The sequence below is a fragment of the Mesoplodon bidens genome (genome assembly GCF_964165515.1).
Source record: "Mesoplodon bidens genome assembly, chromosome: 1".
Classification (NCBI taxonomy): domain Eukaryota; kingdom Metazoa; phylum Chordata; class Mammalia; order Artiodactyla; family Ziphiidae; genus Mesoplodon; species Mesoplodon bidens.
The window spans coordinates 173566091-173593119 of record NC_138176.1 but is presented as its reverse complement, the minus strand read 5'-3'; the positions used below and the strand labels follow the sequence as shown (position 1 = coordinate 173593119).

Below are 27029 nucleotides of genomic sequence, written 5' to 3'. Positions count from 1 at the left end.
TACCATGTATACTCATTTCATGAAGCTCAGAGAAGGTAAATCCCACATTTGGAGCCAAGCTGGGGCCAGAAAGCAGAAAGGCTGATCACCCTCCCACCCCCGTCAAAGGTCTTTCCAGGGCTGACACACGCCTTTCAGGATATGACAACCTACACCACCCTACAAGGGATGGAGAGGGAGAAAAAGCAACCGGCTCAGGAGAGAAGCAAAGAGAAAAAAAGGAGGCAAAGAGGAGTTGTCAGAATGGGGTGAGGAGGTTGAAGAGTTAACTGTGTCCTTTTGCGTCTACTGATAACCGTTAACAAATAGACCGACTACCTAGCGTATTTCAGGAAGCTGAGCCTTGGCCCGCTCCATTCCTGATCGCCTTTCAGGAACTAAGTTTTAACCCTTAGCGTAAATGCAGAAAAGACAAAATAAGGCGAGCAAGGTGTGCACTTCAGGCAAAAGCGGAAACTCGCAGTACGAACCAAAACTTGACCCAACCAGGCAGCAGTGATTTGACGACAGTTTGAAAGACAAGTTTGGCTGCAAGACTCGCCTGCCGCCGAGGGGTGGGGCCGCAGCAGCCCCGGCCGCGTTTCCTCCCGGCCCACACCGCCTCCTCCTGCCACGTGACCCACCGTGTTGTGGTCCGGCCCGCGTGGGTGGCGGGAGCGGCGGGAGGGCGGGGGCGAAAAGGGGCGGGTCACGTGACGGGGTTTAAATCTCCCGCAGCCGGAGCCGCGGGGGCGCCAGTGCCGCGAGTCGAGCGGGAGGAGAGGAGGCGAGGGAGGAGGGCCAGAGAGGCAGCTGAAAGATGGCGGACGAGGCGGCGCTCGTCTTTCAGCCCGGCGGCTCCCCCTCGGCAGTGACGGCTGAGAGGGAGGCCCCGTCACCGCCTGCCGGGGAGCCGCTCCGCAAGAGACCGCGGAGAGACGGCCCCGGCGTCGGGCGGAGCCCGGGCGAGCCCGGCGGGGCGGCCCCCGAGCGTGAGCTGCCGGCGGCGGCCGGCGGTTGCCCGGCGGCGGCGCTGCGGCGGGAGGCCCAGGCGGCGGCGGCCGGAGAAGGAGACAATGGGCCGGGCTTACAGGGCCTATCCCGGGAGGCGCCGCCGGCCGACGACTTCTACGACGACGACGACGACGAGGGCGAGGAGGAGGAAGAGGCGGCGGCGGCTATTGGGTACCGAGGTGCGCAGGGCGCGGGCGGGCCGGGACTGCGCATCCCCCCCTCCTCCCGGGGCTCCTCCTGGGGCTCCTCCTGGGGTGGGGGAGTGTCGGGCGGGCTGGGGGCTCGGGGTTGGCTCTGCGGTGTTCTCCTCCCCACTAGGGCCCTCCTTAGCTGCGCGCCTCCGGGGCTGCGGGCCCGGCTGCCGGAGCGGCCCGAGGACTCCCTCCCTCGCTCTCTCCCCTCCCTCCTCCCTCGGCCCGCGGCCCGCCCCAGTGGCCTCGCGCTTTGCGCAGCCGCGGGGCGGGCTAGCCTCGCAGCTGGTTTTAAAAAAAGTTTCTCTCCCCTCCTACTCTTTTAACGTATTGCTTTTGTTAAATGTCTTTTGCTTCTCCGCTCACCCCCCCCACCCCCCGCACACTTAAACCTGAAACTTTTTGACTGTCCCTTGCACCAACCTTTTGCAGTTGCCTTTGCAAACTGACACCTGTGCAATTTGTGTCTGTGTGTGTGTGTGTTTTTTGGGGGGCCTTTATTTTTAAACTTGTTTTAAATTTTAAAGAGTGTAGTTGCTTCTAAAGACGTTACCCTTCTGTGGTGCAACTAATAGTGGGCATAGGAGAGTAATAGTAGTTTTAGAGTACTTTGAGTAGTAGTTTTCCTCTAATCATGTTCTTATAATGGTTTTTAGATTAAATATCTTCTTGTGTGTGTATATGTAACCCTGAAACACGAATTGACATTTTTCTGGCATAGTAAAGCAGATGTGATAGTTGTATATGTCTTGTCATCCTTAAGTGTTTCAGAGTTTCTATCCGGATAGATGTGCGGCTTTATTAATATTTGTATCAATAAATCCAATCAGTGGACCATTTGATCATATCAGAAGGCAACAACGTGTGCATTAGGGATTGGATTAGAAAACCCCTGTTTTCAAGAAACATAGTTTAATAAGGGAAGCGAATAATGCAAAGGTATTTTTGTATGTTTAGTGTTATATAAGAGAAGTGCAAGTTGCCATGGTAATATTTGCACGACTTTTTGGGGTAAATTTTTATTTGATAAGTTTTATGAACTATTTGTGATCAATAAATTCAGTCTAACTAGGTTACTACTTTTTGTGTTTTGATTAAGTAGACGTAATTTCTTTCTAGATTTTGATGAACTGAAACTTAGATTCCGAGCAGAATCCCTAAAGATGAGGATATGCTGTTCCTGTGAATGGTGCAGATTGATCCAGTAGGCATTCTTTACATAGGCAGTATGAATGTTAAGTGCTTTATTCATTGAAAATTGTTGCATCATAATTATAGATTTTCATAATTTTAGATGCAGATTGTTTCAGAAACCTTGAGTTACTTTTGGATTCTTTTGCAGATAACCTTCTGTTTGGTGATGAAATCATCACCAACGGTTTCCATTCGTGTGAAAGTGATGAGGATGATAGAGCCTCACATGCGAGTTCTAGTGACTGGACTCCAAGACCACGGATAGGTATGGTTTCACAGTTTAAGAGCTATCTTTTTCAGTATTCTCTTTTTGTGTCAGCAAAAAATATATTTCTCTGTTCCCTTGTAGCCTGGTGATGAGGTTCTTAGGTGTTTGATGAGATTTAATATCATCTTGGTTTTAGGGAAAGTCTAGTGCTTTGTTCTGTTTTTGCTCTAAAATAATCTCTGTATGTAACTTTTTTATTGCTGGTTTCCTGTACTAGAATATAAGTCCCACAGGGGCAAGGATTTCTGACTGATTTGTAGACTGTTTTGTCAGTGCCTAGAAAAGTGCCTGGCACATAGTTTGTTCTCAGTAAATATTTATTAAGTATTTTGATGAAATGAGAAATATTTTGAAGTAGAGCACAGTATCAGATTTTTATACCAAGGTAGTAACATGACCATCTCAAAGTGTTCTTTCTCTTAATGTGCTGGTTTTTCTCAAAAATGCCTTGACTGCTTAAACATAGTAATGATTAGTTCATTTTTAGTGTTTGTATTTACTGTATTTTTGGTTTTTCTCAAGCTAGGAACTGATCTAAGAAATTTCAGGGTAAAGAATTAAAGCTCAGAACAACAGCATTGTATGTATCATTTTGGGAGACTGGTTAAGATTAACTTGAAGATTATTACTGGAAAATTTTTAAAGATAGTAAAGTATAGATTTCCTTTTCTTTTTTCTTTATGTCTTTAATGATAAATAGTGTGGGCTTTCGGGACTCGTAAGATCTTTCCTGTGTTGATTTGTAGAACCCTTTTGTACATACTTCTGTCATGTTTATGTTGTATTTTTCTAGATTTTAACCGTAGAAATTTAATTCTAGTAGTTAATTAGTTTGACTCTTGTTATTTTATAGCTCTAGGGGTAGGCTCAACTCCTGATCTCCCTAATCTCTTTGGGATATAGCATTAGATCTGAAGATGCTGTGAATGAAACACCTTTATAGTGCATTTTTTTTTTACTCTGCAAAACAGTGTTAAGCATTGCTAATTTCTTACTTCAAAAAATAAATTAGATTTTCAATTACTTGGAAGTGGATCTGATCTAGTTCTTTTCCCTCTTGATATAGGTCCATATACTTTTGTTCAGCAACATCTCATGATTGGCACGGATCCTCGAACGATTCTTAAAGATTTACTACCAGAAACAATTCCTCCACCTGAATTGGATGATATGACACTGTGGCAGATTGTTATTAATATCCTTTCAGAACCACCAAAAAGGAAAAAAAGAAAAGATATTAATACAATTGAAGATGCTGTGAAATTACTGCAAGAGTGCAAAAAAATAATAGTTCTAACTGGAGCTGGGGTATGTAAGATGTATAAAACACTAGTATGGGGGGTGGTGTATGTTTTTTCTTAAGCCTTGTCCAATTCAGAAACATTTTTCTGGTGTAGAAGAATTTATCCATATATGATGATGGGCATTTGTGTTTGGAAACTGCTAAAAAGTGAGTGCAGGAGCAATTACTAAATTGGTTCAGTTTTTTAAAAACCTCAATAACCTTAAAAAAGATTCACGTCTGTTTACTGGCACAGTAGGTAAGTGGAATTAAGGCAAGATTTTTTACCTACATTATACCACAACTTCTAAGGAGATGCAGGGAATTTTGCTTGCATTAAAGTGTGTCAGGGTCTGATAGAGAAATTGGTTATTTGTTTGACCTATATGGGGAAACCGGGAGCCTTATATGTGTTGGCAGGTAATGCAGTGTTGGAAAGGTAACAGATTCCTACCTCTGCTCCATTTTAAATTATGTGATTGTGGTGGGTTGAGATTTTTCATTTGTTCCACTTTAGGTCTCAAATAACTAGTTACTTAGGCTATTTCATATTGTGTGTTGAATACAGAATATGTTACATGGTAGCGACCAGGACAGCTGTTGGAGAAAAATCAGTCCGCTTTCTAACCTTTTGGTTAAGGGAGGGTGTTATTTAATCATAAATGATTATGAAGAATAGTTACACTTGGCTCCCCGATGTGATTTAGGCAAGTTTGTTTTGCTCTGAGGCTAAAGTGGAGTAAATGCTGACAAAATTGTGAAACAAAAGGATAACCTCTGAAGTCCCTATTTGTAATGTCAAGGTTTATTTGTAGAAAACGCATAGTATTTAAATCTATTTTTAAAAATTGAAATATTGTACAACATAGTGTTTTAAGGAAAATAGAGAAATTTAGCGTTCTTGAAGTAGTAGCACTCTAACCCAGAAGAGGGATTTCTTTGGAAATACTTGACTGTAATAGAAATTCTTGCCTGCTTTCTAGTTAAAATAATTTGGAATGGTTTACTTAGTTCTCAATCAAGTTGGAATTGTTTTAATTTGTTGGTTAAATGCTTATAAAGGTTTAAAGTTAGCCTGACTTAAAATTCTTTACCCCATTATGAATGGAGTATGTGATGGATTTAATTATACTGGTTTTCTGAGTGTTTTATTTCTATTAGAAATGAAAGTAGGGCATTATCTCCATTCCCCAAAAGAAGTTTCAAACTAAAAATATTTTTCAACTCTTCCCTAATTGTGTGATAAGAGGACTAATAATTATTAAGGTAGCAGTAGAAGATTTAATTGTACAAATTATGCCATGCGTATTTCAGGTTTCTGTTTCTTGTGGAATACCTGACTTCAGGTCAAGAGATGGTATTTATGCTCGCCTTGCAGTAGATTTCCCAGACCTTCCAGATCCTCAAGCAATGTTTGACATTGAATATTTCAGAAAAGATCCAAGACCATTCTTCAAGTTTGCAAAGGTACTACAAACTCTTCTAGTTGTTTCTTTGTCTTTCTCTCATGAAAAAATATTTTGAATGGCAGTCTAGTAAATTGACTGTTAGTACTGTGGTGGAGTAAAATCACTGAAATAAAGTCATTTTAGTCAGAATTCCCTTATTCCCAGAAGGGACTGTCATTTGCTTTTCTTCATTTTAGGATTGAGCTTATTTTCAAAGAAGAGGCTATTGCGTATTTTTCAAATTTGCACTTCAGTAATGGCCTTTACATTGTCCAGGCTTTTTTAGAGGTTAGTAGATCATATAAAAGTAACATCACTGTTTTGATTTTGAATATTTTTTATGGATCATAAAGATTATAACATCTGCCTTTGGTATGTTTTTTTTTTTTTGCGGTACGCGGGCCTCTCACTGTCGTGGCCTCTCCCGTTGCGGAGCACAGGCTCCGGACGCGCAGGCTCAGCGGCCATGGCCCACGGGCCCAGCCGCTCCGCGGCATGTGGGATCTTCCCGGACCGGGGCACGAACCCGTGTCCCATGCATCGGCAGGCGGACTCTCAACCACTGCACCACCAGGGAAACCCTGGTATGTTTTATAGTAGCTAGGTTTTAACACATGAGGATGTGCCTGAGAAATTTGTGATTAGAGGTGAAGTCTTAGATTGCATTTGAGTCTAGGTTGATATGTTATGCTCTAGCGTCTTTAGTGCTGCTCTGTTCAGTTCAGAAGCCATTTGCCACGTGGGGCTGTTGAGTGCATAAGTGTTCTGAGATGGTATGTAAGTGTGGAAGACATACCAGATTTTGGAAACCTAGTATAGAAAACATGCAAAATATAAATTTTATTATGTATTATATATATATAAATAATGACTGTGTAAATATTAATACTTTGTTATTGGGTTATAAATGAGGAAGATTTCACATTGTTAATGTGGTTACTAGAAAATTTGAATTGTATATATGATTCATATTATGTTTTTATTTGGCAGCTCTGCTCTGGAGTTTAAAGTTTGATGTTACAGTCTTCCCTTGGTATCTGAGGGGGATTAGTTCCAGGATCCCTCAGATACCAAAATCTGAGGATGCTCAAGTCCCTTATATAAAATGGCATAGTATTTGCATATAATCTATGCACATCCTCCCTGTATACTTTTTTTTTTAATTTTATTTTTGGCTGCATCTGGTCTTAGTTGCTGGATCTTCGTTGAGGTGTGAGGGGCTTCTCTAATTGAGGAGCACGGGCTCAGTTGCCTGCGGCATGTGGAATCTTAGTTCCCTGACCAGGGATTGAATGTCCCCTGCATTGGAAGGTGGATTCTTAACCACTGGACCACCAGGGAAGTCCCCTCCCTGTATACTTTAAATCACCTCTAGATTATTTATAATACCTATTATGGGCATACCTTGTTTTATTTTGCTTCACTTTATTGCCCTTCACATATTCTGTGGGCTTTTTTTGTTTTTACAAATTCGAGGGATTGTGATCAAGCGAGTCTTTAGGCGCCATTTTTCCAACAGCATTTGCTCACTTTGTGTCTCTGTGTCACATTTTGGTCATTCACAGTATTTCAGACTTTTTCATTATTTGTTACTGTGATCTGGGATCAGTGATCTTTGTTACTGCTGAGGACCTAGATGATGGTTAGCATTTTTTAGCAATAAAGTATTTTTAATTAAGATAGTACTTTTTTGAGACATAATGCTATTGCATACTTAATAGATTACCATATAGTATAAAAATAACTTTATATGTACAGGGAAACCAAAAAATTCATTTGACTGACTTTACTGGGATAATTCACTTTATTGCTGTGGTCTGGAACCAAACTCATGATGTCTCTGAGGTATGCTTATATGATGTTAATAGTTGCTGGTGCAGCAAATACAAGTTTTGGTTTTTGGAACTTTCTGGAATTCTTTTTCTCTGAATATTTTCAGTCTACAGTTGGTTGAATCCAAGGATGTGGAACCTGCAAATATGGAGGGATAACTACGCATTATACCATACTCAAGAAGTTCTATCTTAAAAAAAAAAAAAAAAAAGATTTATTTATTTATTTGAGTGTGCCGGGTCTTTAGTTGCGGTGCACGGGATCTTGTAGCTGCGGCATGCAGGATCTAGTTTCCTGACCAGGGATCGAACCCAGGTCCCCTGCATTGGGAGCATGGAGTCTTTAGCCTTTGGACCACCCGGGAAGTCCCAAGAAATTTTACTTTAGAAATCTTTTTTCTATAGTTTAGCTTTACGGAAAGAAATTGTAAAATTGTTGTTGCTAAACTTTAGTAGATTTGAAAGGGTCTTTTGTATTAGTGATTATTTTTTAATGAGCAGAGAAGTGAAGTGGACCTGAATTTCCATTAAAGGATAACCTCAGCTACTTTCAAATCATGTGGTCTATTTACATACCTATAAGAAAAGCTCTGCCAATTCAGAATACATGGTATTAGCTTAGATTGATGGACTATCTAAAGAAATAATTTTGTTTTATGCAAGTGTGCTTATAAATGGGAATTAGAGTAAAATGGGGAAATTACATTAGATTTTCTTGGATGTGATTTACTTGCTAGAACTGAAAACTAAATTTGAAAATTTTGCAGGCTACTAAGAAATTTGAATCTTTCAGTAATCAACTTGAAACTTATAAAAATTTATGAACTTCATGTATCAGCGGTGATGATGGTCATCTATATCTAGCCTTTAGAACAGACAGCTGGTTCACACTAAATTGAACAAATAATGTAGAGTGTCTCTTTTCCTTTGTTACAAGAATATGAATTCATGAAGATTCACTGTTTTTAACATACTGGTGCTAGGGGGTTCTACTGCATGACTTTGAAGACCAATGAAATATCACTTAGTTACTGGTTTCTTGAATTGGACCTAGGACACTGGCTCTAGTTATCAGAAATTAACACTTTTTTTTTCTGGCCGTGCTGTATGGCATGTGGGATCTTAGTTCCCAGACCAGGGATTGAACCTGTGCCTCCTGCAGTCTGCAGTGGGAGTGTGGAGTCCTAATCACTGGACTGCCGGGGAATTCTCCAGAAATTAGCACTTTAAGAAAGGCATCAAGTAACTAGAATTTACTTTGATCTTGTATCTGATTATAAGAGCTTGATTCACTAGTGCATTTATGTAATGCTCACAAGGTTTTTGCTGTAAATTCTCTGTTCTGAGAGGAAACAAAAAACATGCTCAAACTAACTTCAGCTTTTTCCCCATCACTTCAGTATATACTAAATTGCCTGACACTTGGGGAAAATGTGGTAACTGAGAATACAAATAGCAAGGTGAGAAAGATTGTAACCTTAGTTGTCTAATGTATATAGTGGGTATTCAGTTTTAGCTTAAACTGGTTTTGACATGTAAGAATCTATAGAAGCAATTAAGAATTATTCTTACAAAGACAAATTATAAAAATACACGTAATAGAAATCTAGACAGTGCTTAAGAGAAAATGAAATATCTGAATTGGAGTAAAAATGGCACAGTGTTAATGTGTGTACAGATTTCATAGTACCTAGGAGAAGAAAAAGTTGGAGGGGCAGCATGTTTCACTTCTCTATGAAGGTTTAAGTTATGGTAGGAGCTAAATAAATAATCTTTATAACTGCCACTCGTATAGGATTGTTGTACTTCAATTCTTACATTAGGAACTGCCAGAAGGAAAGTACCTAGTTGGTGAAATAGCACTTAAAATAAATAGTAATAGGTAAGAGAGACTGAGTTAATTTGGGTCTAAAAATGAATAGGAAAAAGCTGAAGGACAAATAAGTAAGGACAAAGAATAAAGGATAGTATTTAAAAATGAAGGATGGGGAGGGTATGTAAATATTATATTTTACTGGATTCCAAAAAGAATACATGAGTAAAATAGTCATAACCTAAAGTTTTCTTGCAGTGTCTGTACTAAGGAGAAAGTTAATTAAAAGATAGTTACTTTGCTAGTTATGAGAGAAAATGAATTTTTTTAAATTGAAGTATAGTTGATTTACAATGTTGTGTTAGTTTCAGGTGTACAGCACAGTGATTCAGTTATATATACATATGTATCTATTTTTAAATTCTTTCCCTTATAGGTTATTATAAAATATTGAGTATAATTCCCTGTGCTATACAGTAGGTCCTCATTGGTTATCTATTTTATATACAGGAGTGTGTATATGTTAATCCCAAACTCCTGATTTATCCCCCCTCCCCTTTCCCCTTTGGTAACCATAGGTTTTTTTCTATGTCTGTGGGTCTATTTCTGTTTTGTAAATACGTTCATTTGTATCTCTCTTTTTTTTAATATAAGTGATATATTTGTCATCGTCTGGCTTACTTCACTTAGTATGATAATCTCTAGGTCCATCTATGTTGCCACAAATGGCATTATTTCATTCTTTTTTATGGCTGAGTAATATTCCACTGTACATATTTACCACATCTTTATCCAGTCATCTGTTGATGGACATTTAGCTTGCTTCCATGTTTTGGCTATTGTAAGTAGTGCTGCAATGAACATTCGGGTTGCATGTATCTTTTTGAAGTATAGTTTTCTCAGGGTATATACCCAGTAGTGGGATTGCTGAGCCATATGGTAGTTGTATTTTTAGTTTTTTAAGGAACCTCCATACTGTTCTCCATAGTGGCTGTATCAATTTACATTCCCACCAACAGTGTAGGAGGGTTCCTTTTGAGAGAAAATAAATTTAATAGAAAGCCATGAAAACAGGAAATATTGTGAATTTAGGCATTTTGGAAGGAAAGTTTCTACAGATGTATCAAGCCATTGATTGTATATAACTGAGAAGAAACAGATTTCATCTAGACTGGAAACTCAAAAGTAATGGAGAGGTGTGTGAAAGAGGTAGCTGGTTCATTAGAGCAGTTTCTCAACCTGTTGACTCTTTGGGATGGATAATTCTTTGCTGTGAGTAGCGGTTCTGTGCACTGTAGGATATTTAGCAGCAACCAATGGCCTCCTCCCTTTAAATGCCGTTAGTCCCCCACCCGCGTCTTGACAATCAAAAATGTGTCCAGATGTTGCCAAATGTCTCCTGCAAAATTGCTCCCTGTTTGAGCACCAGCATGTTAAGTGTGCCTAGCTTTAGTACCACTTTGAATTCTTCTGCACAAGAACAATTAAGGCCAACATTAAAGCTATATATTCTTGTTCTGAACTGTTGTCCTCTTGCATAATAAGGGTTTAAATTGATAATGAGGTTGTGGTCATGGTCCTGAGGAGTCTAAATTCACTGGTGCTGATAAAAATGAGTGGTTTAAGAGTCAGTGAAGGTGAAACTGAGGTTGTATAAAATAACTTTTTTTTGTTTTTTTTAAAGGACTGTTCAGAGAGTGTAGTTGCTCGCCCATATTGAATACAGTGAATGTTCTTTCCCTTAAAGTGATAAAATTCAAGAAGAAGTAGAGGGAGAAATATGAACTTCCAAAACGTATATTTATTCAGTAAATTGTCACTTTATTGATAGTGTGCAGATATACCAGATTATGTAGTTACAAAGCTAAGACATCTCAAAACTAGCTCATTACTTAAAAATCAAAAAAAGCACACACACCCCCACCCCCAAAAAAGGCCACAGTCCCATTCACGTGAAGACAGTATGTTAATACTGACTTGTGTAGGTGGATTACATATAAGTATAGAGTATTATATTTGGGTGATATTATAAAAATGGGCTCTTTTACCTACTGCTTTGGATTTGTAGTATTTCTGTTTAATAAACTTCCAGATGCTTGATAACGGTCATAGTGTTCATCAAGTGGTCCTACTGTAACTAATCCTGCAAGTGCTCCTTTTGGATATTTCCTGCTTTCTGTTATTAAAAAGGTATTGCTCTGATTGTCCTTTTTGGTATGTTTATAATGTTCTTAGGATAAATTTCTGAAAGCAAAACTGCTAAGGGTCCTCATTTGTTTTACCTTATTGCTGCCTGGAAAGGTTGAATAATATATACTCCCATCAGAAGTGTAGAAGTGTACGAGAAAACTGATTTAGCATGCCCATGCCCTCTCCCCCACAAAAAAAAGCCTCCCGTGATACGTTAAGTATTAAAGTATTTTTTAGAAAGTGTGTGTGTGTGTGTGTGTGTGTGTTGGTGTGTATGTTGTGTATATGGTTTTAAAAAGAAATCCAAACAGTACACAACAAATGATAGTTGGCCTCTCCCTTCAGTCTTCCCTACCTCTAATCTCTTTCTCAAAGGTTACCATGGTAAAATGTTTCATTGGGTTTCCTTCTAGGAAAAAAAAAAAATGAGTAAACCTGATTGTGTGTGTGTAGCGGGGAGAGGTATTGTACGTTTCCAATAATACTTGAAAGATGATTACCAACAGAATCACGTACCCTTTTCTCTACACTGCTTTTTTTCCCATTTAATATCCTTGGAAATAGTTTCATGGCGGCACTTAGATATACCTCATTTTAAAGAAAAGGCTGCATAGTACTGTTTTGATAGTTGTACCCCAATATATATAATCAGTCTCCTTTTAGTGGATATCTAGAGTTGTTTTTAGGGCAGTTAAAACTATCCATGTAATAAATAAAAAATTAGCATCTTCTCATCAGTGCTCTGTTTTTGTTTACTAATGTAGATGACTGCTTCTTACTACTTGCCATGTGTATATCTTTGAGTTGCCTGTCTGTTCTTAGCTATTTTTTTTTTTCCATTGAGATGCTTTTCTTTATCATACTGATTTGTGAGAATATGCCTTTTTTTGGCCGCAACCTACAGCTTGTGGATCTTAGTTCCCTGACCAGGGATTGATCCTAGGGCATGACAGTGAAAGCACCAAGTCCTTAACCACAGGACTGCCAGGGGATTCTGGAGAACATGTGTGGGGTTTTTTTGTTTTTTTTTTTAAATATATATTTATTTATTTGGTTGCGCCTGGTCTTAGTTGCGGCAGGCGGGCTCCTTAGTTGTGGCTCTCCAGCTCCTTAGTTGTGGCATGTGAACTCTTAGCTGCAGCATGCATGTGGGATCTAGTTCCCTGACCAGGGATCAAACTAGGGCCCCCTGCATTGGGAGCACGGAGTCTTAACCACCGGCCACCAGGGAAGTCCCCAAGAACATGTATTCTTGAAAAGTGTTTTTGTTTGTTTTTGGGGTTTTTTGTGTGGTACGCGGGCCTCTCACTGTTGTGGCCTCTCCCTTTGCGGAGCACAGGCTCCGGACGCGCAGGCTCAGCGGCCATGGCTCACGGGCCTAGCCACTCTGTGGCATGTGAGATCCTCCCAGACCGGGGCACGAACCCGTGTCCCCTGCATCGGCAGGCGGACGCTCAACCACTGTGCCACCAGGGAAGCCCTTGAAGAGTGTTTTTACATTAGAGGGTGATTGGAATTCCAGTCTCCACTAATCCCGTGAAGGATGTGCAATGTGAAATATACTTACTAGATTAGTTTTAGTGGACTGATTTGCAATACCTAATAGAAATGGTATTTAGCCTAAAAGAAAAATAGGAAACATGAGGTTGAGGGATCAGAAATTGCATAGTGGTTAAGAGCTGCACTTTGGCATCAAAACTGGGTTTGAATGATAGTTCTGCTACTTGCTAGCTCTTGTGACTTTTGGCGTTACTTCTGTGCTTTGGTTTTTTCATCTGCAAGATGGGGGTTTATGTCCACAGGAGGGTCAGTAGACCTTTTTCTGTAAAGGGCCAGGTAGTAAATCTAACCTGCTTTGTGGACCACATGGGAACTCTGTCATACTGTGTTCTTTTCCTTTACAGTCCTTGAAAATGTAAAAACCCAGTCCTCAGCGCAGTCTACAGCATTATTACAAAGTGCTCCTGTTACGCCTGTTACTTACATCAGGTAGTAACGAATGCTTGACTAATTGAAATTCTCTTGTGTTAGATTAGTACAGGGGCTGGCAAATTACAGCCTTAGTCCAAATGTGGCCCACTGCCTTTTTTTGTACAGCTGTGAACTAAAATTTTTAAATGGATGGGGAAAAAAATCAAAAGAATAACACTTCACATCATATGAACATTATATGAAATTCTAATATCAGTGATAGTAAATAAAGTTTCACTGGAACACAGCTATGCTTATTCATTGGCCTGTTGCCTGTGGCTGCAGATGTACTACAATAGAAGACTTGAGTGGTTGCCACATAGACTGTAAGGACAGAGACTGAATGGCCCGCAAAGCCTTAAATATTTGCTATCTGGTGTCCCAGTGTGGAAAAAGTTTGCTGAAGCTTGAGTTCCTTGGGGAAGCCAGATGTTTAACAGGAAAAAAGTAGTTAAATTTGTCAGGTGACTTAACTTTAATTTGCAAGTATTGATTAGGTAAGAGTTTGAGTAGTCTATGGTTTTGTGGAATGAATCAAACAAGTCAGGTGACTTAACTTTAATTTGCAAGTATTGATTAGGTAAGATTTTGAGTAGTCTATGGTTTTGTGGAATGAATGAAACAAGACCAGGGATTATGAGGATTTTCCTTACCAGGATCAATTAGTTTCACTTATTTTTTTTGACAGCATGGAGAATGTAAATTCTAGTTTCTTAATAGCTCTACTTACTACCTAGCAAATAGTGGCATCTCAAACTTTGATGAGTCCTTTTAGTTTTGAGGGGCTGCAGTTAACACCCCTGCTTTTGACTGGAATCTCATTCATATTGCTAGAAATTTTGAGAAGCAAGCAAGCAAGCAGAGAGCATCTCTGGAGAAAAACCATTATTTCTACATGACAGCTTATTGTGGCAGATAGTTCTAAGCTTTAGTTTTGGTCACATTGGTTGCCTATGGCCAATTACTGGATTGTTCGTGTGTTTCTGGACACTGCTGTGAAAGCAGCCTGTCATTTTAATAGTATTTGAGCCTTTGGTCCCAGTTGTGCTTCTACTCTATTCTAAATGGATCCCTGTGGCAATAATAATGGTCCAGCCCACATGATTGGTTCCTTAATGGGACTTAAGGAGGTTCAGATTTGGGATGGCCTGTCTTGCTTAGAACTAGCGTGTCACAGTTTCAACATGAAGAATTAATCCATATTTTATCTGAAAGTTGTATCTCCAGTCAATTAGTTTTTTAAAACTTTCCTTGTTAAGTAAGAGCCTGATTTAGGAGTAATTTCTATTAAAAAACAGTCCTTTCAGAGTAATTTTTTCCCCATTATTTCAGATTATATCCCTTAGTTTGAACACAATATTAAATCTAATGATTCAGACATGGTCCACTGCATATTTGAAAGAAAACAGACAAAGTTTCAAATCATCATAAAATGTAGGCTTATAAGATGAAACAAACCCTTCATAAATTATTCCTGGGCTTCCCTGGTGGCGCAGTGGTTGAGAGTCTGCCTGCCGATGCAGGGGACACGGTTCGTGCCCCGGTCTGGGAAGATCCCACGTGCTTCAGAGCAGCTGGGCCCGTGAGCCATGGCTGCTGAGCCTGCGCATCCGGAGCCTGTGCTCCGCAACGGAAGAGGACGCAACAGTGAGAGGCCCGCGTACCGCAAAAAAAAAAAAAATTATTCCCAACTACAGGAATTGATTTGTAAATTTAAGGACTAAATTACCCTGAACTGTTACGATATGAAGGGAAACTAGAGTGTAGAGCTGAATCTAGTGTCCCACAGGTTTATGTTCTTCTTACCCTCTTTTTTTTTTTTTTTTTTTTTTGCGGTACACGGGCCTCTCACTGTTGCGGCCTCTCCCATTGCGGAGCACAAGCTCCGGACGCGCAGGCTCAGCGGCCATGGCTCACGGACCCAGCCGCTCCGCGGCATGTGGGATCTTCCCAGATCGGGGCACGAACCCGTGTCCCCGTGTCCCCTGCATCGGCCAGTGGACTCTCAACCACTGCGCCACCAGGGAAGCCCACCCTCCCCTTTTAAAAAGGGTGGGGATGAGGCACACAAAAGTTCATTCCAGGAGGATGGAGTCCTGGTACTCGTGCTGCCCAGCCTTATTCTGGAGGTAGTCAGCCATTTGTTCTTGTGCTGCTTTTGGCATGCTATTAGCACTTTCCTTACTACTTTAGATCCCATTTTATCTGTTGCCTAGAATATTATAATATTTGTTGAAATACTCTTTTAACAGCTGTTTCCAGAGGGGAGGTTTGCAAGGTGCTGGCGTTTAATCCTCTAAATGTAAATGTATTAGAACAAAGCAACCTGGGGAGAAAACAGTGGTTAATAGAGAGCACAACCTAATGGTCCAAAACATAATGTGGCTTTCAGTTTTCTATAAACATTAGCTTTAATAATTAAACTCTTCACTTGTTACTTCTTTCTATATGCATTGTCTTTCTTAAATTGCAAAGTTCATGAACTTTATGATAAAAATTTGAGAGGCAGAATTCTTGGGTTTTATATAACATTTTCAGCAGCGTATGGACATGGATGTAATAGTCTTTATAATGAGATTTGCATTATTATTTTTACTTAAAAGGTATCCCAGTAGTTTTTTCTAAACTTGAAATATTAAGTAGGTTAGAAGTAGTCATCTAGAATCTTTTAACTGTCAAACTTTTTTTTTTTTTTTTTTTTTTGCGGTACGTGGGCCTCTCACTGTTGTGGCCTCTCCCATTGCGGAGTACAGGCTCCGGACGCGCAGGCTCAACGGCCACGGCTCACGGGCCCAGCTGCTCCACAGCATGTGGGATCTTCCCGGACTGGGGCACGAACCCGTGTCCCCTGCATTGGCAGGCGGACTCTCAACCACTGCGCCACCAGGGAAGCCCTGTCAAACCTTTTGTATAATGTCAGAAGTGAAGTCCCCTACCCCCATCCCCATTTTATAGATTGTTTGTATCCTTCCTGACTTGATGTTTAAATGAATTTATCTGTATACTTTGTATATACTTCCCATTTTTGCTTAATAACAAAACAACAACAAAAACAAAGCTATACACAGTGGTGACTAGCTTGATTTTTTTTCACATATGTCATGGACCATCTTCCAGGTCAGTGTATCGAGACCTCCCTCATTCATTTTAATGGCTGCATACTTCACTATTATGGATGTACCATATTTCTACAACCAGTCGTCTGTTGATGGACATATGGTTGCATCTTGTTTTTTGCTAGCATTGTAATAGGTTAGAGGCTGTAATGAATGGTAAGGAAGTAGGCAGAACTACTACTTCAAAGAAAAAAGAGAAGAAACTTCCTTTGCCATAGTCACTTACTAAATGAAGTTTAATGAAAACACTGTCAAAAGTTGAGAGGACCAAAATTGATACTTTTTCTCTGATCTTTTTGCCATGTGTATATCTGAATTCTTTGTTTTTAAAGAAGAAACAGCATTGAAGCATTATTTGGGGGGAAAAACACACACACAAAATCCAGCAACTCAGCATTCATGAGCAACTCTATACTATACCAGTATGTGCCTGTGCAGTGGAAGGAAAACAATTTTGGTAAGGAATTAAAACTTCAGCTTTAAACTTCCAACAGGTTGATATTTATAATAAATGATGAATCAAAAAAATTTTTAATATTATGTTGACAGTGCCTTTTTTAGTTTTTTTAAAAAAAAGTCACCATATCTTTGATATCTTTAATTTCAATTTAAACTTTTTCCCTTTTTCCTTACAAAACAAAAATCATTTGCAGCCAACAAAAATTAGATATATATTAAGGTATGTATTTCTTCTGACTTTTATTAAAATATCAATTAGCATTTATAAGAGATGTTTGTGGGTCGACTTTATCCTTTCCAAGAGGCCATGTGCTGAGTTTTACACATATGACAGCAACGATCCTTTTGTAAGTGTGTGTGGCATCCATCTAGATGCTTTGAGATGCTCATGTATTGTTTTTTAATTATCATTGGTAGTTTTGGTTTTTTGTTATTGTTAAACCTAAACCTGTGACATTTGTTAACACTTACATAATCTTTTTTCTGCTTTTTGCGTTATCTAGGAAATATATCCTGGACAATTCCAACCATCTCTATGTCACAAATTCATAGCCTTGTCAGATAATGAAGGAAAACTACTTCGCAACTATACTCAAAACATAGATACACTGGAACAGGTTGCAGGAATCCAAAGGATAATTCAGTGTCATGGTTAGTAAACTTCTGGATTGCTTTTTCTGTTACATATTAGTTAGTTTTGTAGGAAAAGTTAGGATTAGAAAAAAGGCTGCCATCCAGGAATGGAGATTAAGCCTTATTGTTTAATCATGTTATCTGATCAACAGATAAATGAAGGAAAGTAGATTGCAAAAATATGAAACCAGAAATATTGGCCTTGACACTTAATTGTACAAAATGTCAGATATTAATGTGCTTTTGGATTTCAAAAGATGCAGCAATTATGTAACATTAAATTCTTTTATTAACCTTTTTTGAATACAAAAGTAATATTAGCTATGGATGAAAAAAACATGGCATCTTTAGGAAACCAGAGGGAACTGCTGAGTAGTTCAGATGTACAGGCTTCAGAAATTTGAAGACTAAATCTAAAACAAGTATGAATAGACCATTTTCTTATGTATCTAAACTGTTTTTGAAACACAGCTGTTAAACTAAGGTAATACAGTTGTAACCTTCTAAGTCTGCAGTTTTACTCCTGGAGGAGTTGGTATATTTTATTAAAAGAGTAGCTTTAGGAAGCATCATTATATCAGCATCTCTCTCATGGAGTCTCTTAAAAATTTTAAAGTCGCTAGCTTTTCTGTTTTCAAGTTACATTATAACCGTTATTTAAGAAATGGAAAAATTTCTTTAATAAAGCATATATTTGTTGGTTGTTTTTAGGTTCCTTTGCAACAGCATCTTGCCTGATTTGTAAATATAAAGTTGACTGTGAAGCTGTACGAGGAGATATTTTTAATCAGGTAATTTATCACCCATATCTTAGGAATTGTGCATGTCTCTGATCTGTTTCTTTTACCTCAGTCCTTTTTTTCTGGAAGTATTTATGTGGTACAGAAACATCCAGGAAAACAAATATTAGTTACCATTGGGAATTCCAGAGAAATACACAAAAACCTTTCAAAACCTTAAGTTAAAAACATTGCTCCATAATCTCGATTGATGAAGTTGACTACCTAATATATAAGCCTAAAATAAAAACCCAGATCATTAAGTGTGGTGTTATTTAACATTAGTTTTTCTCCTTACTCTCCCTTTTTAAAAGTGCCTGTCAGATTCATTTTGTAAAAAATATTTCATGTACGCTCATTGACCAAAAAATACAGGGAAATATGCCAGAGAATAAAAACCATCCAGAAATAAATTCTGTACGCTTAGCTGCATATATAGTTGATCATATAATTATGAGAAGATAGCATACTAAAATGGAATCATATTTTACAAACTTGTATTTTTTTAAAGTTAAGTCTCATCTGTGTACGTATATACACATGCTGCTTTTTCCTTTTAATATATAATGGACTCTTGAATATCAAATGTAGGTCTATACAGATATCATAATAGCAGCATACACAGATAATAGCAAAATTGTATTTCATTGTATGTTAATAAACTAATGGGTCATTGATGGTTGATGTTTAGGTTTTATCCAGTTTTCCCTGCTATTTATCCACAGCTTTTCTGTTTTCTTTGATAATTTTGAAATGAATTCTTGGGAAGTGTGGAAATGTTGACTCTAACTCGGGCTTGCCCTTCTCTTTCCCACCTCAACTAAAATCTGGAACATGCAGGTGGTTCCTCGATGTCCTAGGTGCCCAGCTGATGAACCACTTGCTATCATGAAACCAGAGATTGTCTTTTTTGGTGAAAATTTACCAGAACAGTTTCATAGAGCCATGAAGTATGACAAAGATGAAGTTGATCTTCTCATTGTTATTGGGTCTTCCCTGAAAGTAAGACCAGTAGCACTAATTCCGAGTAAGTGGGTGATGATTTTTTTTAGAGAACCATTTCTATATATTTTGCCATGGGTTGTGGGTCTGTAGAGTAGACCCCAATGATCTTCTGTTTTTTGTTCAAGAGTGGTGAAGAGCCAAACTTTTTTTTTTTTTGGGCTGCGTTGGGTCTTTGTTGCTGCACGCGGGCTTTCTCTAGTTGCGGTGAGCGGGGGCTACTCTTCATTGCTGTGTGCAGGCTTCTCGTTGCAGTGACTTCTCTTGTTGCGGAGCACTGGTTCTAGGCATGCAGGCTTTAGTAGTTGTGGCTCGCGGGCTCTAGAGCACAGGCTCAGTAGTTGTGGCACACGGGCTTTGTTGCTCCGCGGCATGTGGGATCTTCCCAGACCAGGGCTCGAACCCATGTCCCCTGCACTGGCAGGCGGATTCTTAACCACCGTGACACCAGGGAAGCCCCCAAACTTTAATTTTTTTAGGTGACATATTCTTGCTCAGGAAGATTGGTTAATCTGACATTTCAGTGGGGGAAGAGGGCTTTCAAAACAGAAGTAATAACAAACGGAAACAGTTCAACTTAAACTTTTCAGTGGAATGTGCTTTAATGTGGCAGGAGTTAGCATGAGCTAATTCTACATATATTGAGGAAACATATTAAAAATAATCTGTATTTTTAGTTTTAATTTGGGTAGTTAATCTTTCAAATGTAATTGATTTTTGGTCCAGTAAGTTCAGATGTATAGCTTGATACATGTGTAACGTACTCATGTAAGATAGAATTTGGGGGCTCACAATGATTGGTTTGTTTTTGTAAGAATAACAGTCATGCCTTGTCAATCATTGTATGTGGATCAGCTCTACCCACAAGGGTATTCATGTGTGTAAAAATGCTCAAAAACAATTTAAGTCCCTATTATTCTCAGGAATATTTCTTTAATCCATGCTCGCATACTACCTTTTTTCTCCCTCTAGTGAGCAAGCAAGGGGGAGGAAGATAGAGGGACTAATTCAGTAGCATCATTTGTGCCATTAAAGTGAGGGAAGGAGGAGAGTATATCAAACCCTTAACTGGAGAATTAAAATTGGACTCCCATACCAGCAAACAGATAGCTAGAGCAAACTGCTGGAAGAAACAAGAGAGTTAAACTCTCCAATTCAGCTTTTTTTTCCTAGCCCACATGTAGTGGCTTTAGCAGTTTAACTCAGCCTTCCCCAAGCAGCTGTGAAATTCTGTTAAAGCAGATTATAGGACAATTTGTAACTAAAAAAAAAAGAAAGAAAATTTAATGTATAAGCTTATTTGCGTGTTATTTTTTTCTATTTAAATGTGAGGCAGAGAACTTCCAAGTTTCCTGTGGGGTAGTAAAATGTGTTGGTGATAGGCAAAGGTACTTTTTAAAAATGTAAGACGCTGGTACATAGTAGTGGAGAACAGACTGGTATGAATTTTCACATATCAGAAGCCCTTTTAGTAGAGTATTACCTATACTGCGCCAAGAACTCTTCTCTGCATAACTCAGTGGTCACTGCAAGCTTGTGGAGAAGTACTGTTATTACCCCATTATACAGACAAGGAAATTGAATACAGAATAAAAAGTGAGGCGATTACCCAGAGGTAACCAGGTGAAAGGAGTAGAACCTGAAATTTTGCTGCCCATCTCTGTTTACTTGATAGTTTGATGGTATGTAATAGCTTGGTTGAATACTAGAGTTGGGTGTCTTCTTTGGTATTGGGAGCATGTTCGATTTTTTTTTTTTTTGGCCATGCCTCATGTCTTACGGGATCTTGGTTCCCTGACCAGGGATAGAACCCTGGCCGTGGCAATGAAAGCGCAGAGTCCTAACCAGTGGACTGCCAGGGAATTCTGTTAGATTTTTACATAGTGCATTTCTTTTGGTTTTATTAGTGTACCTCCCTTCCTTTCTCTAATTCTTACTTTTTTCACCCTATTCTTAGGTTCCATACCCCATGAAGTGCCTCAGATATTAATTAATAGGGAACCTTTGCCTCACCTGCATTTTGATGTAGAGCTTCTTGGAGACTGTGATGTCATTATTAATGAATTGTGTCACAGGTTAGGTGGTGAATACGCCAAACTTTGCTGCAACCCTGTAAAGCTTTCAGAAATTACTGAAAAACCTCCACGAACACAAAAAGAATTGGCTCATTTGTCAGAGTTGCCACCCACACCCCTCAATATTTCAGAAGGCTCGAGTTCACCAGAAGGAACCTCACCAGCAGATTCTTCAGTGATTGTCACTCTTTTAGACCAAGAAACAAAGAGTAATGGTGATGATCCAGATGTGTCTGACTCAAAAAACTGTGTGGAAGAAAAATCACAGGAAGTACAGACTTCTGCTAGGAGCATTGAAAGTGTTAATGAACAGTTGGAGAGTCCGGATTTGAAGAATGTTGCCTCCAATACTGGGGAGAAAAATGAAAGAACTTCAGTTGCTGAAACAGTGAGAAAATGCTGGCCAGCTAGACTCGCAAAGGAGCAGATTAGTAAACGGCTTGATGGTAAGAAAGGCTGTTGAAACATTTTGAAGGTTATAATTATTCTAACGAAATATTTGTAAGAAGTGAGCAATTTTGGCAGGCTAGTTAGGGTAATTTTATGCGGCTAAATGTAATAGTTGATTGTGTTTAGAGAAACTATAAAGTTGAGATTTTAAGCCAGAAAAAGATAAACGGTATCTTCCGTAATATGGGGGAAAAGTGGTGTGAAAGCGTGCTCTGTACCTTGTGTTTCTCTGGGGAATGAGAAGGTAAAGCATTTAAGTGGGAAATAGTGAGTGAGTGCCCGGCCATCTTCTGGTGAGAGCTTTAGCTGGTAGAAATGATTGAGATGTGGGTACTTACTGGGGGTCAGTGACTTCACATTTTCTGATTTTAGTATCGTGAGGCAGGAACTATTACTACTCTGGTACAGGTGGGAAACCGAGGACCATAGAGGTTAAGTACCCCAGGCAAGGTAACGACTAGGGTGTGGAAGAACCAGGTGGATTCTGGGTTCTCTTAACCATTAGGTCGTGTTGTTTCAGATCTAGAAAACAGCTGGTTCTTTGCCACTGAGTATCAGAAATACCATTTACCCTGTTGTGACACATGGGAAGTCTTTTTATCAATTAGTTTTCTTTAAAAATAACTAATTAATTTTGGCTGCTTTGGGCCTTTGTTGCTGAGCGCGGGCTTTCTCTAGTTGCGGTGAGCCGGGGGCTACTCTTTGTTGCGGTGTATGGGCTTCTCATTGCGGTGGCTCCTCTTGTTGCGGAGCACGGACTCTAGGCGCACGGGCTTCAGTTGCTCTGCAGCATGTGGGATCTTCATGGACCAGGGCTCGAACCCGTGTCCCCTGCATTGGCAGGCGGATTCTTAACCTCTGTGACACCAGGGAAGTCCCTATCCATAAGTATTAACATAAGTGAAATCACTTTCTACTTTTTGAAACCACTCATGACCAAGTATTAATCAAACAGAAACTTGTGCTCTTAGATGCAACAACTTTGTACATCTTAAAACATTAAGTCCCATTCCACTTACTATACATGGTGAAAACTGACAAGAAATTTGAGACAGATTTATTAAGTGTTGTAATCATTTGCTCTAAATAAATTTTAGTTCAGTTGAGTAAGCCTTTGGGCATTTTGCATACAGCAAGTTCTGGAGACACCAATCAAGCTACTGATATTTGTGTATATAATTACAAAAATAGGTGAATGAGAAAAAATTTTTTTAAAGGTTTATGCTACTTGGAGGGCACTAGGTTATTGAAGGCTTTCTATAACACCTAAGTTCTGACTTTGGTCTTGCACTGTAATTTAGGGGAAGTCTTCCGTGGGGAAAACTAGAAAGAGCATAGAAGAATACTTACGCTTTCAAATGTGGGAAGAGTCAGGAGTAGAGAAATTACTGTTGATTTAGTCAGGATAAGTCTCTATCATATACAAAGTCTGCCTAGGCACTGGCAGCATTCTCTGGATGTCTTTTTGACAGATGGGTCAAACATACAAAACTCTGCCCCAGGAAATTGGTATTATACCTTGGTTTTATTCTACCAATTTAGACCTTTAAAGGTACAGGCTTTGGAATTAGACTGAGTTGTCAGATCTGCTTCTCTCTCATAGCATTGTGAGTATTTGAAAAGATAACGGATGTAAAGAGTGTAAAACTTAACATTTTTAGCGGTTAAAACAAAACAACAGCTGGACTTTACTCATTTTAGTTTGCCACTGTTTGTTAGGAGGTCGAGGCTGAAAGGGAAGAAGTTGGAGCATTTAGGAAGTAAAATGTAAATGTCTTGAGGGTTGCCAAGAGGGCAGAAACAGACAGGTATATAGGGTACTTCCACTGAGAAATAGATGATTCAGTTCTTCAGGGGAGGCCAGAGCAGAAAGAATTTTTTTTCTTTTTTTTTAAATTTATTTATTTATTATTTTGGCTGCTCCGCACAGCATGCAGGATCTTAGTTCCCCCAGCAGGGATAGAACCCAGGTCCCCTGCATTGAGAGTGCAGAGTCTTAATTTAACCACTGGAGTGCCAGGGAAGTCTCTGAAGTGTTCTTTTTATAAACATGGCCTAAGCTATAGAAAGGAAAGGGCAGGAGAGCCATGTGCTGGGACCCTTTAACAGACTGTGAGGGGATGTGATTCAAAGGACATGGCCCTAATAAGAAGCACCAGGTGGGGTTTTCTTTCTCCAGTCTCTGAAACACAATGAAGTAAGTGGTTTCCATGCTGCAACACATAATAGGTGAGAACTGGGTCATGATGGGGTATAAAAAAGCTTGAAAGTCATTTTGAAGAGAAACTCGGGTATGTTTGGTAGATGGTATGTCACTCCAGGTAACTATGCAGTTAGGCTTTTGTGAATCAGTCTGGGATATGGTGCAATAAATATCACACCGTGTGATAACAGACTTAAGTCAGAAGGTACTTGGTGCTTGTGAATATAAGGGTATAAAACATTTCATCATTAATGTTTAAGGTTCCTACCCATTCACTTACATCAAAATGTAAACAAAAGCAGGGAATGCTTCTTACCATCGGAGGTCTCAAATCTTATATTGCAAATGCTAATTTGGGAGGGCATTGGGAAAGAAAGCTTAAAAGGCCAGCGCTAGATCAGTGCTGCTCACACTTTAACATGATAGGACTCTTGTAAAAATAGATTGATTCAGAGGGTGGGTGGTGGGCTGGATACTTCATTTCATCTCATCACATCTGTTCAAAGGGAGTTTCATTGAACGTGGCTGTCTACATTTTTTTCATACTTGCCTCATAAGGTTGTGAAAATTATTTCATATCCAGATGAGGAAATTGAGGCACAGAGATAACTCTCCCAATTTACAAAGTTGATGAGTGGCAGAACTAAGATTTTCATGCAGGACCGAGTGAGTCTGTAGCTTGTGTTTGAGAAACTACAGTAATAGCCTCTAGTAATGATACTCAGGTAAAAGGCTAGAAGCTACACTTTATTCCAGACAGCCCACTCAGACCAAGTCTTAGAAAACTTGAAATAACTCACTTGTCTCTTATTACTGTATTTCAGGTAATCAATATCTGTTTTTACCACCAAACCGTTATATTTTCCATGGTGCTGAGGTATATTCAGACTCTGAAGACGATGTCTTATCCTCTAGTTCTTGTGGCAGTAACAGTGATAGTGGAACATGCCAGAGTCCAAGTTTAGAAGAACCTATGGAGGATGAAAGTGAGATTGAAGAATTTTACAATGGTTTGGAAGATGATGCTGATGTTAATGAGAGAGCCGGAGGAACTGGCTTTGGAGCTGATGGAGGTGATCAAGAGGCAGTTAATGAAGCTACATCTATGAAACAGGAAGCAACATGCATTAACTATCCATCAAACAAATCATAATGTAATATTTGTCCAGGTACAGGAATTGTTCCACCAGCATTAGGATCTTGAGCATGTCACATTGAATGTTTACTTGTGAACTCAGTAGAGCAAGGACACCAGAAAGGTATAATATTTATAGACTGGTAAAAGTTTTTTTTCCCCATGGGTAATTTTTAACTTACTTATTTCTGTGCTTATACACTCAAACACTAACTCTTTTTTTAAAACAGAAAGGTACCTAAGTATCTTTAATCAGCTGTTGGACAAGACTTTCTTTTAAAGGTTCATTTGTACGATACATCCATATGTGTATATATAATTTTGTTTTTGCCTAACGAGGTTCAACATTTTAAATTTTTCAAAAAGCCATTGGAATGTTAAATTAATGTAAAGGGAACAGCTAATCTAGACCAAAGAATGGTATTTTCACACTTTTCTTTGTAACACTGAATGGTTTGAAATCCTCATTCTCTGTTCCACTAAACTTTTGATTCTTTATTAGCACAATTACCTATTTTCAAACACTGGCATTTTCCAAAACTTGTGGCAGCTAACTTTTAAAATATCTCATGACATGCAATCTGAGTAGAAGGAAGTCAACAATACGTGGGAGAGCACTCAGTTGTCTTTGCTTTTTAAAGTGAGACTTGGTGCTAATGGTTTCAGGAATATTGTATTTGTTCAAATGAAGATGGCTTTTGTACTTCCTGTGGACATGTAGTAATGTCTATATTGGCTCATAAAACTAACCTAAAAAACAAATAAATGCTTTGGAAATGTTTCAATTGCTTTAGAAACAATAGTGCCTGCCTGGGTCCCCTTAGTTTTGAGAATATTTGCCATTGTTGTTTAAATATACCTATCATCAATCATCCTTTCCGTAAGTACTAAACTGCCAAGATGTGAATTTGCAAAGCCTTTACGAATCAATAATAATGGTACTTCAACTGGCGGGGAGAGTGTAGTATTTTGGACTGTTGCCTCTCCCCCCGTCCCCCATTAATGAGAGCAGCAGACCCCCTGATTACGGTTTCAAAGCCAGTAAGTACATGTTTCCTGTTGGGAAGATTTGGTGTAATAAACACCAAACTACTAGTCTAGTATTATGGAGATGAGCGTCGTGTAACTTGTAATAGCAGAATAGTTAATTAAACTAGTTCTTATAACGTATTTAAAAGCTTAGCCTGCCTTAAAACTACAGATCAACTTTTTCAGCTGCAGAAGCTTCTAGCCTTTCAAAAAAGTTCATACTGGGCTTCCCTGGTGGCGCAGTGGTTGAGAGTCGGCCTGCTGATGCAGGGGACACGGGTTCGTGCCCTGGTCCGGGAAGATCCCACATGTTGCAGAGCGGCTAGGCCCGTGAGCCATGGCTGCTGAGCCTGCGCGTCTGGAGACTGTGCTCCGCAACGGGAGAGGCCACAACAGTGAGAGGCCCGCGTACCGCAAAAAAAAAAGAAAAAAAAAAAGTTCCTACTTTATAAAATTGCACAGTAAGAATTTATTTTGCAGACCTTTCCCCCAACATTGCTTTCAAATAAAGTATTCCTGTGTTGCTTTAGTATTTATTACAACTTAACAAAAAGGGTTTGAAATAGAGCTGTTCTTTAAGCATAAAATACCCAGCTAGGACTGTTACTGCCAGAGAAAAAGAATTTTATTGAATGGCCATTTCCCTACCTGAAAGATGTCTCAATCTGAATTTATCTGACTACACTAAAGAATGCAGTATATTTAGTTTGCCATTTGCATGATCTGTGTTTGTGCTATAGATATTTTAAATTGAAAAATTTGTTTTAACTTATTTTTACAGTGAAGACTGTTTTCAGCTCTTTTTATATTGTACATAGTCTTTTATGTAATCTACTGGCATATGTTTTGTAGACTGTTTAATGACTGGATATCTTCCAACTTTTGAAATACAAAACCAGTGTTTTATACTTGTACACTGTTTTAAAGTCTATTAAAATTGTCATTTGACTTTTTTCTGTTAACTTA

The 27029-nt window shown here is 39.1% G+C and overlaps 1 protein-coding gene across 1 annotated transcript; it reads left to right on the top strand.

The window, feature by feature from the left end:
* The first annotated feature begins 677 nt into the window (after positions 1–677).
* SIRT1 (sirtuin 1) lies at positions 678–27029 on the top strand. The gene is made up of 9 exons (XM_081252639.1): positions 678–1172; positions 2527–2643; positions 3713–3954; positions 5243–5395; positions 17261–17408; positions 18102–18181; positions 19010–19196; positions 21129–21692; positions 24724–27029. The coding sequence occupies exons 1-9, from the start codon at positions 800–802 to the stop codon at positions 25050–25052; spliced, it is 2193 nt and encodes a 730-aa protein (XP_081108765.1). The 5' UTR covers positions 678–799; the 3' UTR covers positions 25053–27029.

Bases quoted from the DNA above. Each gene is read 5' to 3' on its own strand.
- SIRT1 (XM_081252639.1), top strand. From the start codon at position 800: ATGGCGGACGAGGCGGCGCTCGTCTTTCAGCCCGGCGGCTCCCCCTCG. The intron at 1,173-2,526 runs GTGCGCAGGGCG...ATTCTTTTGCAG, and splicing joins GGCGGCTATTGGGTACCGAG to ATAACCTTCTGTTTGGTGAT. The intron at 19,197-21,128 runs GTAAGTGGGTGA...CCCTATTCTTAG, and splicing joins ACCAGTAGCACTAATTCCGA to GTTCCATACCCCATGAAGTG.